This window comes from Miscanthus floridulus, chromosome 1 (assembly GCF_019320115.1).
Source record: "Miscanthus floridulus cultivar M001 chromosome 1, ASM1932011v1, whole genome shotgun sequence".
In the NCBI taxonomy this organism is placed as follows: domain Eukaryota; kingdom Viridiplantae; phylum Streptophyta; class Magnoliopsida; order Poales; family Poaceae; genus Miscanthus; species Miscanthus floridulus.
The window spans coordinates 181,466,164-181,482,392 of NC_089580.1; the positions used below are offsets into that span (position 1 = coordinate 181,466,164).

The 16,229-nt window shown below is 47.9% G+C and overlaps 1 protein-coding gene and 1 pseudogene across 1 annotated transcript; one reads left to right on the forward strand and one right to left on the reverse strand.

Annotated features, from left to right (window-relative positions):
• Positions 1–6,037: 6,037 nt before the first annotated feature.
• LOC136504285 (probable leucine-rich repeat receptor-like protein kinase At1g35710) lies at positions 6,038–13,035 on the forward strand. The gene is made up of 11 exons (XM_066499156.1): positions 6,038–6,513; positions 7,479–7,626; positions 8,166–8,237; positions 11,121–11,192; positions 11,439–11,510; positions 11,597–11,740; positions 11,881–11,961; positions 12,052–12,123; positions 12,235–12,306; positions 12,410–12,481; positions 12,583–13,035. Exons 1-11 carry the CDS (start codon positions 6,417–6,419, stop codon positions 12,671–12,673), a joined length of 993 nt encoding a protein of 330 aa, XP_066355253.1. The 5' UTR covers positions 6,038–6,416; the 3' UTR covers positions 12,674–13,035.
• On the reverse strand, positions 9,238–10,491 carry LOC136510765 (epidermis-specific secreted glycoprotein EP1-like; annotated as a pseudogene).
• Positions 13,036–16,229: the final 3,194 nt, after the last annotated feature.

The following is a 16,229-nucleotide window of genomic DNA, read 5'->3' on the forward strand; positions in this document are numbered from 1 at the left end:
GCTCCAAAGCCTTCGACTTGTCCTTCATGCTTGCACTGGTCCTATCAAGCCAAGTCTTGTCTTGATCTTCTCCACCTTGATCACATGACTCAATGTCATGTCTCATGTGCAATGAGCTCCTTCATCATCACATGTGTGAGCTTTACAACATCTCCAAGCCATTTTCACCTTCATGGCATATGTTGCTCACACATATGTACATGTGGACTAATCACCTGTGTATCTCACATAAATACAATTAGTCCACCTAGGTTGTCACTCAATTACCAAAACCACACAAGGACCTTTCAAGGTCCTCGATGCAAGTTCAGTGACTCCCGTAAACAGTTTTCATGTCCTAGCGGGCTGATTTAAGGAAATTACAAGGGCCTCTTAGCAAAATGATGTCGCCACCATTGGGTCATCCGCGCCGCTTGTCCTAGGCCTGGTGCCATACGCCTTGTTGGGCCACCCGTGCCCCGCGTGCTGGGCTGGCCTATGGCCGTCGCGCCTTGGCTGCCTAGCCGCTAGGACCTAGCCGAGTTGGCCACTAGGGCTAGTTTGGGCAGGACCCCCACCCTCGTGTGGGCCAGCTTGACTGGGCCATCGCCTGCACCGCGCTGGCCAGTTTACCGCTGACCGCAGCGCCCCGCTAGGCCGGCCGATCACTACCACGCCTGGCCCGCTCCACCGCGCGTGCTCCGCCCTTCTGGGCTGCTGGGCCGCTTAGATGCCGCTGGCCCTTTCGTTCTATAAACATTTTCTAATTAAGTTTTGGAAATAAACTTGTAAAATCAATATAAAATTGTGTAGGTGTTCAAAAATGGTGAAACTAGTTTTGTTGAGTCTCTAAAATCATGATCTACCTGTTAGTATATTTTGTTCACATAGTTTGATAATATTCTTGGAAGCTATATAATTAATTTAAGGTACTTAATATTATGTAAAGATAAACTTGTAGAAATTTTCATGATAAATCGGTAATATTGTTGAATCTAAAATTTGTACAGTAGGCTTCTAGCAATATTAGGTACTCACTGTAATTTTATAGCTCCAGAATAATTAGTTTGCTAAATAGATAATGATACCCTATTTTGAATAATGATTAAATCGATAGAATGAAACAAAGAAACAACTTGGGTTTGTATAACTAAAATATTTGTTGGGAAATAACTGTCTTATTCGACAACATAGGTACGTAGATAAGTACGGTTGTCGTTAGAACTAGCTCGTTAACTTGAGAGGCGTAAATCGTATTGTACGAATCACAAGTTGCAGTTGATTAATTACTTCTTGCATTGCATCGCATTGCATATCATATAGGTACGATGATGGATCAACGGATCAATTCAAGGATGATTGGAAATCCGAAGATGGTGTAATGGTATTCTCTCTAGGAAATGATGCAATGGGCTTTCTATTCAGTTGATGGATAGGATGATCTGAAGATGTAGATACTATGTTTTTAATATATATCTTACCCAGGCAAGCCCCAGTGCATAACTCCTACTTTCTGTAGTTTAAATTATAGTTGTGCATTAAGTTTAAGGAGTTGAATGAAACCCACTTGCATATATATATATATATCTTTATCCTATGAGTCTTACTAGTATGACAGGATCGTGTAGAATGCTATGCTATAGGACTCCGGTAGAAGTCGAGTGATGGTTGTCACTCGCGAGATATAGGGAAATATATTACTGTATTATTATCACTTGGAATATATAAATGGTGGAAAGGAAAAAATGGTGACCGGGCAGGGATATGGTTTGGGTATTGGTGGGTGTAAGAGGTTGTGTCAGCCGTGGACGTGGGGCATGGCTTGGTTACACTGCTTTCCCTGTCTATGTCAGTTAAGGATCGGTCGTTGCATAAGCCATCGAGGCAAGTCACAGATCTATTGTCTTGAGCACATACTTGGGTATGGACGCTTAGGAAGACTTGTTGCTCTCTTATCATGGGTTCCGGCTCTTTCTAGACCGACTGTCAGGGTTATTTTTTTGGTGGAGAAGGTCCTTGCACCGCGCTGAGTCCGGGAGTCAGGGGCAGGGGCTTCGAGTCCTAGTTTGGACGGAGACCTAAGACCCCAGGATAGGAGGGTGATGTGTTGGTCCTACTTGTGCCATGGGTATAAGCGGAGCAGTGTGTTTTCGAGGCACCTAGCTGGGCACATTAGTTCATGAATCGCCGCCGAGTCGGTACTGGCTTGTCTTATGCCTAGCACCGTAGTAAGAACTAAAAGATGAAAGATGGAATGAAAAAAGGAAATCTGATTGCTTACCACCTGCTTGAAAGTAGCATAGGTGCTTACATAGAATGGTTAGTTAATGAATCAATGCGGCTATTAATAAAAATCAAATATAAGGACGCACGCTTAGTAATGCTTCCTGCAAATACAATAAACCCACAAGCCAAATAGCCTTGCATATCCTTAGGAGTCTTTTCTTTCTCCTATCGGGTAAGTCTTGCTGAGTACAATTGAGTACTCAGGGTTTTATTCCCCCTATTACAGGTGATAGGTGGATGCTAAAGCTGACTCTTGTGTGTGGATTCCTCCTGGTGGGCTCAGCGAGGATTCCTTTACGCTGTGTTCGTAGTTGTTTTTTATAACTCTCACCAAATGCTTTTATAAATGAAAGTTTCATAATCTGTTGTCGTAGTTTATATATCAATACTTTATCATGTCATTAATAGATGTTTATTTCCGCTGTAACTCTGTTCACATGTTTATATTCCGCTGTTCAATTAAATTGTTCATAGCTTTGTTAAGATGATTACATTCTGCTATTATAACATTAAATATTATACTCTGATGTTGTATTAAAAGTGATGTAAGAAATGGTTAAGAATGATGTAAGCTTTATTCTCTCATTTGTGATCCTGATGGCAAAAATATGGATTTTCGGGTTCTCCCCTGGGGTGTGCCCGATGGAACCGAGTAATTTAGTGTTCTCCCCTAGGGTGCTTAGTGTCTAATAGAAGACAAGCACTCCTAGGAGGCATTAGATTAGGTGGTTCTGCCACAGGTAGCCACTCCCTCATGGATGCTTTCGATGTATCCCTCAGGGGGTACTTGCCATGAAATATTATCGTGAGGGGTGATGGCTTCCCCTAGCTAGAGTTAGAGTTGGAGGGCGACTCTGATTCTCCCACGAGAAGGTCGTGGAAAGATTCTAGTGACGTATTCGGTCATTCCCACAAACTCATCATTCGTAGGGGATGGGGGCGTGCGCTGCGCCATAAGGTGGCCAACGGTCTCTGCGGCGTTGCGCAGACCGAACGAGAGCATTGTCAAGGAGCTCCGGATGAGGTATTTCGGGGAGAGTAGCTCTCCTCCGGCAAGCTACGTCATGACATTGGTGAATAAGAAGGTGAGGCGGCGTAGGTCCTCCCAGGATGGTTGAGGTCCTAGAAAGGCACCAGGCTAGCACTCTAGCCTTCCATAATCAAAGCCGAGGAGCTGGTCGCTCTTGGGAGCACGATCTTCCGGTGGGTGCAGCTGTAGCTCCTCAAGCGCCTCGGCGATCGCGTCGAGGCCGGTGGAGTGGAGAGGTTGGACTACGCCGGGAACCTACGCCAACTCTCCCTCTGTCGTAATGATGAAGTCCAGGTTCTCGAAGCATACATGCGCGCTCGGGACCCAGCTAACGTCGTGACTAGCCATTCGAGGCCTGATATGGACGTTGAGACGCGAAAAAAGCCCCTACCTGGCGCGCCAATTGTCGGTGTTTTCGGACCACCGACGAATAAATTTGTATTTGCGCGTCTAGCTCGGATGGTGTGCTCGGAGGATACAAGGGTTTATACTGGTTCAGGTGAAACATCCATACGTCCAGTTCGTTGTTGCTCGTGTTACTGACACTTGGTTTGCAATAGGGGATACAAACAGACAAGAGAGGGAGAGGATTCGAAGTCTCTGGTGGAAGGAGTGAACGGGTGTTGAGAGCTCGCTTGCCGCTCAGCCGTGTGCTCGTGTTGTGCTCTTGTGTCTCAATCTTCCGTTTCATGGGGCGCCCTACTTCCTCTTTTATGGGCGAAGGGAAAGCACGTGTTACTAGAGGAGGAAAAGGAGAAGAACTAGAGAGAGAAGAAGGCTTCCACGGCTGTCGAGTCCTTCTTCTCCTTCATGCGGGTGTCGTCGATCCTATAGATGTCAACAGGGATGGCTCCATGTCGCGGCCCTGTTCGTCACTAGCACCATGTGCAGGCGTCATCTGCCGGTCATGGTGTTCCACTCCATCCCGGTGGACGTCGTGGTGAACTGACACACCTGTCAGCGTCCGTACGAGAACTAGGCAGAACAGCACCGGCACTCCCAACACCGTTCTTGATGTGAATATCCAGGTATGGCCCGTTATGGCCCTGAGTTACATCGAGGCGTGTCAGCCTCTTCCCTGACGTCAGAGTTTTGACCTAGGCCCATATGCTTGGACCTAGAGTGGCTGGCGGCGGTATGGGTCCCCGTCGGACGAGACGAAACCTGCGTCCTTGAGGTCAGGTGAGACGGAGTCCGCAACCTTGGGTGAGACGAAAACCGCGTCCTTGGGATCAGGCGAGACGGAGCCCGCACCTAAGGAGTCGGGCGAGACGGAGCCCGCGGCCTCGAGGTCGGGCAAGACGAAGCCCGCGGCCTCGAGGTCGGGGGAGACGGAGCCCGCGACCTTGGGAGAGACGAAAACCGCGTCCTTGTGGTCGGGCGAGACGGAGCCTGCTAGGGATGAAAACGGTCGGGAACGGTCGAAAAATGTCTTAACCATTCCCACTCCTGTATTTTTTGGCCGAGAACGGGAACGGGAAGGCCGGACGGGAAAATGAATCCGGTATTACGGGATATCGAGAACGGAATATTTCGAACGGGAACGCGTCGATTACGATCGGGAAGCGGCAACACAAAACGAAAACATCGATATATGTGACCACTAGAAACAGTGAGCTCGATGCAACAATAGCAACCATGCATAATCCATATGCAAACAATAGCAAATAGTGATCTCATCAGAATATTTATGCAAAGAAAACTATAGAACTACCAAAAAAAGAAAATGGAAAAGAAAAATGAACAAAGGGCCAAACCTTGCTGCTCCTGTGCTCCATGGGTAAATTCTTGGGCCAAGCATGGAATGATGGGCCGCATGCTCCTTGCCTCCTCTCTTCCTGGGCCAAACCTTGCTGCTCCATGGGAAAACGGGAATTTCCCGTGGGAGGTTTCGCGGACAAATACGGGTTCTGCTAATTCGGTCGGGAAATCACTCTAACCGATTTCGATACCGGATTCGCCGAATTTTTCCGGATTTCTTCCCGAATTCGTTTTTTCCCGAGAAAATGATATCCGGCCAGGAATTCCGGTATTCGGTGTCGGTCGGTACGAGAATTTCCCGTTCCCGCTTTCATCCCTAGAGCCTGCACCCAAGGAGTCGGGCGAGACGGAACCCGCGGCCTCGAGGTCGGGCAAGACGGAGCCCACGGCCTTGGACGAGACGGAACCCGCGTCCTTGGGTCGGGCGAGACGGAGCCCGCGGCCTTGAGGTTGGACGAGACCTTTTAATACGTCTCGAGCTATCCGGGAAAGTCAGCGTGGGTGCTAACTTTCTTGCTTTGGGTATCTCTAATATCTATACCCGACAGTGAGTATACGTGCGTGTTGTAGGCGTCTGCATTGTACTGTGTAATTAAAAAACATTTTTATATAAGGGAAGGAAAATCAAACTTTGTAAATAGTTATAGTTGAGGAAGGTCAAAATACTTTTTGCCTTTTCCCCTGACCTCCTAAATTTACCGTAGCTATTCATTTTCTGCCCCTCAAACGAGATTGTACTCCAACGTAATTATACGTAATTTCGAAAAAAAAACGGTGACTATACGTATGTCCTACGTTCACCATCACTACACAGAACCGTATTCAATAATACTGTCCCCATTTCTAATTGCTCTAGTGCTACTCCGCACTTTCATTCCGGTTATCTTTTATAGATGCCGCGTTCGCGTTGCGGTGAATTTTAAACTATCAGCTGCAGATCGAACGCTTCCTCGTGCGAAGCGATCGTGTGAATTTCCGCCACGGTCCGGCGCCGTTCGGCGGCAATCCACGTCGCTGGTACCGGAGAAGGCGGAGATCCGGTCGGCGAGCACGGCCGCGCCGCGGTGCGCTCCGACCCGACGCAACGACCGGAGTACCGGACCTGCCCAACCCACCGGCGACGCCGCAAGTGAAATCCGCGACCCCGAGCGCCCCTGTGACAGACTGACAGGGTGACTCCGTGACCGTGAGTGCCTACCCGCCGACTCCCACTCGGCCACTCCGAGCCTCCCACGGTCCCACTACGCCACTACCCCATCCCGGTGCGGCGCCACCTTCCCCTTCCGGCACTCCCCTTCTCGTCTCTTATGGTGCCCAGCCTCTCGCTGCGCCACTACTAGCGCACCGTCCCCCCTCATCCATGGCCGCGGCGTCGTTCGCCCGCGCTTTATCTGTCCACCTGCTCCTCCTCTTCCTCCTGGCTGGCCCGGCGCTCGGCAAGACGGTGAAGAGAGACGGTACGTGACTGTTCCTTCTCCCACACCCTCGATCCCGTCCGCGAACTCCTGGCTGCTTACTGCGAGTCGGCGTTTTAGATGAAAGATCGATTCTTTTGTGCGCGTCATTGGAGATCTGAACCCAACCTTCCATCCGGAGCCATGCGTTTCCCTGCTCAGTGGCGCTGAATTGGGCGTCTGTTCTACTGGTACGGCCGCACGGGTAGCATTGGCCTCCCTTGCAGTCACGGGCTCGGCTGTGCATTTCTGAAGACGCGTGATATATAATGTTCTTGCATAATCTCTGGCGCAACACTGTGGGATCTATTTATTAGTATCTCAATTAAGATGTAAATTGGTTTCATATGTGGTAATTTTAGTTTGTATATATAATAGCATATACTCTCCGCAGAATTTGGGCCCAACAATACAAAGGGGTGACTGTTGAGACTTTGTGATTGAGTTGTAACTGAAGTAATGCTCATAAAATCATGATAGTTAACATGCACTATGTAATAAGGGCCTGGAAATGATTCTACAAATGCCGGCGCAGCCATCACAAATTGCGCCAAATGGGCTGTTAGCATAGATGATGCTCTTTTAGTTGTTGTAAGATTCATGTAAATCGATCTCTAGTACTGTAGGGGTGGCGTGGTCTTCACTTAATCGTGAAACCGCGCACAAAAGTGGGCGTGGCTTGCGCCTGCACAGCCTTGTAAATTGCTCTCCTCTTATCAATGAAAGCCGGTAACGGATCTTTCGAGACAAAAAAACATGCACTATGTAGTGTGCCATTTTTTTCGTTCAAAAAAAATAGTGTGTCATTTCCTAGTGCCACCGATGAGTGTTATGGTTCCTGATTGCTCGAGGACTGAGGAGAGTAGTTGTGCTCGGAGGCATTGCTCACAGTTAGCAATGTTTATAAACTGTTCAGTAGGTGCTCGGTGCTTAAGCGCTGGAACTAAAATCAGTCTATTTTTATGCAGTGAAAGCATTGAATGAGATCAAATCTTCACTAGGCTGGAGAGTTGTATACTCATGGGTCGGCGATGATCCTTGTGGGCATGGTGATCTACCCCCCTGGTCTGGTGTGACATGTTCTCAGCAAGGGGATTACAGAGTTGTGACAGAACTGTAAGCACCATTCTGTCATTTTCTTGATTGTACCTTGTCTTCTGGGCTCCTGGCATGCATGAGCATTTGGAAGCTATTTTATGGTTGGAAAGTTTCTTTCCTGAGATAAAAAAAGTGTAAGACTTGAGGCCTCAAAGGTCGTTTTTTTTTGCTCCAACATAGGAGGCCCTTTATCACCTAGAAAATTGAAACGGCTCCTGACCTTGCAAATATTGTCAAAAAACTATTTGGCTACACACATATCTCCATATTGCAGCCATTTGTCATGGCTTTTGTTAAAGCTACCCAAAAGAAAAAGGAAACTGTTGTTAGAACAAGGCAGCATTACCTACTTTCCTACTGCATGGATATTTTTTTCATGGTTGGAAATAAATAAGATACTTTGCAATTTAGCATCTATGACCAATACAAGTGTTCTGGTTATGGATTTCAACTCTATGAATTGCAAGATCATGTTTACTGCTTGTCTGAAGCTTCATGCATCGTCAATCATTTTTACACATACATGCCTGAATGCCATATTGTGTATCTTATTTCAGGGAAGTTTATGCTGTATCAATAGTTGGTCCTTTCCCAACAGCAGTAACTAACCTGTTGGATCTAAGAAGATTGTAAGAACCTTTTCCTTGTCAGTCCCGTTTTATTAATATGTTCGATATTAGCATCTAGGAGGACATGGTTGTTTATGTTTCATGATATTTGGTATAAACTGATTGGGTTCATGTTCTTCATATACCTGTTGTTAAGTGTCTGTTGGTTTTAAGATAACCATTCAGTGGTAAGATACTAAGACCACACAGGAAGGTATCTGATAGATTTATACTTGAGTAAAATGCACCGGAGGTCCATTAACTTTCGTGGGGATGTCATTTAGGTCCATCAACTTTGAAACTGTATTTTTGGGTCCATGAACTTTTAAAATGATTCACTGCAGGTGCATACCAATTTATTTAACCTTAAATCCAAAGTACATTTGCATAAATCCCCCCTACCTTTCTTTATCTTCTACGCGCTCACCCTTCCTGCTCAACGCACCCGAAAAAACACAACCCGCAAATTCGCTGCCGCCGGCCCCAGTCCTAACGCTGACGCCACGACGCGTGCTGCCGCCGCGGCTGGAGTGGAACGCGACTAGGCTTGTGGTGCGCTGGTCCTGGAGCACGTGGTCGGGCAGACGCAGCGTGAACCTCTCGGTGTCGGCGCCGGTGCCGGTGCCGGTGGTGGCAAACGCTGCGACTGCGAGCGAGTGCCCTGTGGAGTGCGGCGCGGGAACCGTGCGAGTGCGCGGCCAGGACTTGGAGCGCAGCGCACGCTTCACGCTGCCGATGCGCATCAGCTCGTCGGTCTCCTCTCTAATGATCCTCTCCTCCTATGTCTCCTCCACGTCAATGACCTATCGCAGCAGCCGCCGCTGGCGGCGCGGCTGTGGGCGACGGCAGCTCCTGCGCAGGGAGCCACCGGCGGGAGCTGCAGCTCACCCACCTCGTGTACAAGCTGGAGCTCCCCACCCGCAGCGCCAGGGAACCGTAGGAGGCGATGAACGTGGAGCCGGAGGCGTCGTTCCTCGTGCAGGTCAAGAACCCCGACCCGCCCTCCGGCGGCCGCGACGGCGGCAGGTTCCGCGGGCTACAGAGCAAGCGCTGGGCGGCGTTCCCCGCGCACCTGCAGGGCGCGTTCGGCAGCCGACAGTACGCGTCGGCGGACCCGCCGGACCTGCTCAAATACGAGCATGTGCAGGTAGCTGTCCGTTGAAGGTGGAGACGACTGCGGAGCATCCGGTTGCCCATGCCCTGGATGGGGAACCACACCACGTTCCTGCATTCGGCGCGGTCGCCGTTGCGGCCGGACGTGAGCTGCGCCATGGCTCATCCTCGGCGCCGTCGGGACGCAGCCGCGGTTGGGCCTCCGGAAGTCCACTGCGCGGAAGTTGGCCGCGTCGGGGCAGCTGCACTGCATGTCCGTGCACACGCCATACGCGCCGCACACCGTCGGGAACGCGCAGTCGTCCGGGAAGAGGCGCAGGACGTCGAACACTGGCGCCCACCCCGTGGGATTCCACTCGTATACCCGGAGGTGCCCGTCGTGCTACAGCCGCATGTACTGCACCGTCTTGGCCCCGACGGCGGGGAGCTGGATGGTTGCCAGCAGCGTGGAAGCAGCAAGCGCCGCCGTGGATCGAACACCGCGAGGCTGCCATTGGCGTACGTCGCGTAGGCGCCGGTGGTCTTGTTGAATCCCAGGTGGTAGTACCGTTGCGGCGGCTTGGCGTCGACGTAGGCGCTGAGGCTGTCGTCGGCGACGGTCAGGTAGAGCAGGCTCACGGACCAGTCAGCGGCGGAGGAGTTGGCGACGAGGCGCGCACCCTGGTGCAGCGACTGCTCGACGAGCAGCGCGTCAGTGGGGTGGTCGAACGACTGCCACACCGTGGCGTTCCTGCGCGTCGAGGAGCACCAGGTTGCCGTCGCGGGCGACGGCCATCGCGGCCACGGACCGCCCCGCGGTGCCCGCGGACCACACGACGGCGCCACCGGGGGCGGAGCGGAGCACGAGGTTGCCCGCGGCCGTGAGCTCCGCGGACGCGCCCTCCCCGACGGGCTAGCCACAGTTGGCGGACCATACCACCTGCGGGATGCCCGCCACCACGAAGGCCATGAGCCCGCCGCTGTTGCAATAGACGACGGCCACGCCGAGGAGGAACTCGGTGCAGGGCGGCGCCTGGTGGTTGGTGCAGAAGAAGCCGAAGGCGTAAGAGGGCCCCTAGCCGGCAGGGTTGAGCCATAGCAGCGCCGCGCGTGCCACGGAGCCGTCCGCGTACGTGACGTGGTGCGGGAGGGACGCGTCGCAGGTCGGGCGGGAGGGGTTGGTCAGGAGTTTGACGTGAGGATAATCGTGGCGATGTGACGCGTTTTATAGCAGAGGCAGAGCATGTAGGAGCACCGCGCGGCGGCGGTGGCGGGCGGGCAGCGGGATTCGCGGTGTCGGCACGGCGCACCGCGTGCGACTGCGACAGGGCGTAGAAGATAAAGAAAGGTAGGGGGTTTTCTACAAATGTACTTTGGATTTAAAGTTAAATAAATGGGTATGGACCTGCAGTGAACCATTTTAAAAGTTCATGGACCCAAAAATACAGTTTCAAAGTTGATGGACCTAAATGACACCCCCACGAAAGTTAATAGGACCTCCGGTGCATTTTACTCTTTATACTTTATTGTAAAAAGAAGCATTGAAGTTCCATGTCTGCTGCGCTATGTCCCTGAGTTTGGAGAGATCATTTGCCGCAAGGGAAAGCTAGATTTACCCCTAAACTATCATCACTTAATAACTTAACTATGCCAGCTTCTGTTTTGTTTATTTCTCTGAGTTGCACTTTTATTTTCTGTCAAAAAAATATCACTAATTGACGGCGGTCTTATTATTGAATGACCTTGTGAAGGGCTGCAGTAGAACAACTTTATGACTATGACCAGTATGTAACTTAATTATCCAATTAATAGGGATCTCCACAATAACAAGTTGACAGGGCCAATTCCCCCGCAGATTGGACGGTTGAAACATCTCAGGATATTGTAAGTATGGATTATCTTTGTGCATACTGAGTATATGCTTTCAGGTCAAGATGTTTGCACTTTAGAGCATTTCAGTTCTTGCGACATTGAACATAAGTCTCTTTATTCTCTGCAATACTCCAATGTCCTCGGATAATGATAACCCTTGAATCAATGCTGCACCAATGCTACTTTCTTGCACTTTGAGTCCATGGCTAATTTGAGTATAGTTGCTCATCATCTAAGCAAGTGTTCTTGTAAACTTAGGAACCTGAGGTGGAATAAGCTTCAAGATGTGCTTCCACCTGAAATTGGTGAACTGAAGAAACTGACACACTTGTAAGTTCATTTTTAGAATGTACTTAGTTATGTGGATAGATAAATGTTCACTTTTGATTTCTCTAAGTGTTATTGGGAATTTTTAGGTATTTGAGCTTCAATAACTTCAAAGGCGAGATTCCAGTGGAGCTTGCAAACCTGCCAGAACTTCGTTATCTGTATCTTCATGAGAACCGCTTCACTGGGCGAATTCCCCCTGAACTTGGAACTCTAAAGAACCTACGTCACCTGTAAACATCCTACTTTATTCCTTCTATTTCTTGTTCACCTTTAGAACGAAAACCAAGTCATATTTACTACCTCAATTATAACCATCCTGGTTTGTGAGATGCCGTGGACTTGTGGCAAATAATAAATTCTCCTTTTGCAGTGACGTTGGCAACAACCACCTGACAGGTACTCTCAGGGATTTTATCGGCAATGGGAATGGCTTCCCTTCCCTGAGAAATCTGTATGTGAAAATATAACATGCTACCAAATTCATCCTTCTCTCGTGAATGGTGAGTGCTGTCTTTGCTGATTGCTGAGTTTTGTCTGTCAGATACCTTAACAGCAATGAATTGACTGGTGTGCTGCCAGATCAGATTGCAAATTTGACAAACCTTGAGATTTTGTAAGTCTTCTCTGAAGCCGAAGATTTTATTGCATTAAGACCTGTCATCATATTTTTCCCTTGAAAAATAAGGAATACTGGATCGTCTGATCATCCTTATACCTTCTTCAGGCACTTGTCCAATAATAAGATGATCGGATCAATATCGCCCAAGCTAGTTCACATTCCAAGGCTGATCTATTTGTGAGTCTCAGTGCTTAAACCTTGTCTGAATTCTATATGGGAGGAAGGGTCATTTAGTGTTCTTTTGGCTCTGATGTTCTTATATTACAATGTTTTGTGGCAGGTACTTGGACAATAACAACTTCATTGGGAGGATACCCGAAGGGTTATACAGGCATCCATTTCTGAAGGAGCTGTAAGTTGGCTTCAGAATCTCAATTATATATTATTTTCAGAAAGATTTTCATTTTACTTCTACTTTACATTTATTGAAGTACATATATGCCCTTGCTGCAGGTACATCGAAGGAAATCACTTCAGACCAGGAACCAGATCAAAAGGAACACACAAGGTGCTGGAATTGCCTGATGCTGACATTTTAGTTTAGCAAGCTCGTTTGGGGGACCTGAGGTCTTGGCGTCCTGCAGTAGACTACTGCCGATACCACGATTGTTTTTAGGGCATATATGTAGCTTTTGTTTGTCACTGCACTGTTCAGTGACAAATTTACATTTGAAAAAAGTCTCTTGCAAAAAAGAGAAAAAAACAGTGGATAGTAGAGGCCACTGTCACACTGCCGACATTATTAGATGAGTGTACAGGAGGTATTGTTTACCCTGTATCTTGGGCTGTATGATGGAGATGCTCGTCAGATGTAACGCCAGCACATCGCATGGCACCGACAGTCCTGGTACAACCAGTGGCCAATGATATTTTTTGTTACACGCTGGGCATGATCTGGCCTTTTTTGGAAGCAAATTTGGTGCCACCAACACTTGAAAGCGTTGGCATGTGGGGAAGAGAATCTGCTAATACCAGCGACCTGTTCGCTTGGTCATAAATGATCGTAAATTTTTAGCCAGAACAGTATATTTCTCTTACACCAAACTAGCCAGCAGTAATAATCCACGATCGTAAACTAGTTTTTGCTAAAGAAACAGAAACAAGGGCGTTTTGTGGCGCACATAGAACCATGTCTTCTACAAACTTGGGCTCAGAAGATCCAATTGTTCATATGCTGGGCAGTTTGATTGGATGATTGTTGCAGCAAAGAATACTGTCCAGGTCACATGCGTTTCTACACCATTTATAACTTTAACAATATTACCTTCGTTGTTAGTGGTCCATGCTGCCTTTTCGGTATTCTGTTCCCTTCTGAACTCCCACTGTTGTATCATGATTATTGCATTCCAAGAAATTGGATGCATCTCAGAATCCATGTCCGAATTGATGATGTCGCCACAGTTGCAAATGTCTTGACCTCCATGTAGTATTTTATCCAAATTCTGAAGCTGAATACACCATATGGCAGATTGTGCTTTCATCCTGCACAATTTCAATTTTAACTTTTTTTTCTCGATCATACAAAAGGTTTGCGCGTCTTAGTATTAAGGTAGAAAAATATTCGGTACAACATGCCTTCTGACGCCTTAGGGGGTCAATAAAGATTTATATAGAAGCTCAGACCCTCTTTAGTGTACTGTAAGCTTACATTAGACAGAGTTCGACCCCAATTTGCGGCGTTGGGAAAGAGGCCTACGCCCTAGCTGCCTGACGGCGACGAACCGTTGTACCAATTTCTCTTATTGCTTTCCGAACTCGAAATATACCAAATGCCCCATTCTATGGTTGTGGCAGAACTGAAGAGTCGCTATCTGCCCAAATGGTCCAGTCCTCCGACTCCCTCGCAAATCCGGTGCTAACATTTTTTGCCGGATCGAGAGTTGTGAGTCAGGCAGGCTTGGAGCTGCCCAAGGCACATGGAGGACAGGCATCTTTGTTTGGGCAATGGCATAATTGACAAGCACACAGGGGGCAATCGCTTGATGTGCAAAGACCTAAGCCTAGCTTAAAAAATATGAACAAAACCATAAGCCAATGCCATGCTACAGTGCACAGGCTTGTGGTGCACTCTGGCCTCGTTGTTTTGTCACCAAACACCAGCAGCGAGGCACAACCAACCAAAGCCTGGACACGGCCAGTCCGGCGCTGGGAGACGCGAGCGAGCCTGATCCCCACAGCCGTCGCCCGTCAATCTGGCGATCAAGATAACCCAGCCGTTTGGATATTGCTCTGGGTCCACACGAGAAAAATCGAGGGATGAGGAGGTTTGGTAGGGCTCGATCGATCGATCGATCGTGGAGCTGTTTGGGTAATATACTAGCTGCGATTACAAAATAATCTAGTGTTGTAGTATGAAGCAGGAGACAATCAAAGTGTCTTTTTGATGAACAGATACCATAATTCTTTGCCTATCTTCAGCTCTACTACCCCTGCTTGGCTGCTTCTCCTCGTCGCTCGTGACTTCGTCAGTCATCAGTTGGTGGTGGTGGCAAGACCAGGTACCAACCCGAGGCCACCAAAACCACCACCACCGAACCAAACGGCCGGCCTCCCCTCAGACAAGGAGGCATATTGAATTCAGTCCATGTCATTGCTAAAAGCACTCCGTTTGATTGATCCACAGCTTTGTTTTTCCCCCTCGGCCCTCCCCAAAAGAACTAAAAAGTTCACTGAAAAGTGAAAACAAGGGACCCAACCCAAGTCCCTAGCACAGATCTGCTCTGCTCAACATTGCCGGGACCCGCGGGAGCTCATCCACTACCTGCAGCCTGCAGGTATTAGGGTAGAGACCACATTTATATATTTATATTAACCGGATAGACTAGCCTAGCCATTTGAATGTTTTCATTCACGATGAAGGCTTCTTTCCCTAAAGTTTAATCTCTATCACAAAGTAAGTTTGGACACATATATGAAAATTTAAATATAGATTAAAAAATAACTAATTGCACAGATTACAACTACTTTGCGAGACAAATTTTTTAAGCCTAATTAGTTCATGATTTGATAACGTGTTGCTCCAGTAACATATGCTAATAATGGATTAATTAGGCTTAATAAATTTATCTTACGGATTACTGAGGACTTGCGTAAATTATTTTATTATTATTGTCCGAACACTCTAATGTAACACCCCATGTGATACCCAATGTAACTGTATCTAAACTTTAACGCCCTGGATTTAATCAGCACCGAACTTATAGAGCCGGCACAAGGCAGAAAGAGGCAGAATGCAGCAACTGGCGTGCCTTGGGGTGCCATTAGCGGCAATAAAAATAAGCCAAACGGCGCTGTATTTTAAGCCGTGAGCACGTGGCTAGCCCGCCGGTGCGAGGAGCGGCCAGATCTGGGTGCTAGCGGTAGTCTGCACCCATCAACCCTACCTCTACCTGCAATTAGCAGTAGTATCTCGCAAGTGCTATTTTTCTAAAACGAGATGAAAATATCTGTTCCATTCTTTTTTATTTGTTCTTTTCCCGTATTTGTGTGCCACAACCACCAGTAGAAATGTAGAATAGACATAGACGTGCAGTCATGTAGCCATGTAGGCGTCACTTCTTCACAGAATCACAGGAGGCATCAAGCATGGACCATCTTGTATGCATGGGTGGCCACTAGGCACCTGCACTGCGTAACAGCTGTGGGCAGAGGGACGACCGGACGAGGCATGCACGGCAATTACTCGTAATCAAACCCGATCGTTTCCCATGATTTTATTTACTCCTATATATTGCCCCATTCGTTTAGCTTAAAAAAATAAATTAAAATATTATTCTAGCTGATTTGTCGTTAGAGAAAAATACTGATTCAGTTAAAAAATAAACTGAAAAATACGGATTATAAGACAAGAAAAAAGGGCCATTGAGAAAACGAAATGCTTCTGCAGCACACTAGCAGCAACTGGTTAAATCTGCCGGGTAAAATATATAGACTGACCGGCATAAATCTTAGGCCTTGTTTGGATTGCAAATTTTTGCAATCTGGACACTGTAGCACGTTTTGTTTGTATTTGACAAATTTTGTCTAATCATGGATTAACTAGGCTCAAAAGATTCGTCTCGTGATTTACAACCAAACTGTGTAATTAGTTATTTTTTTTA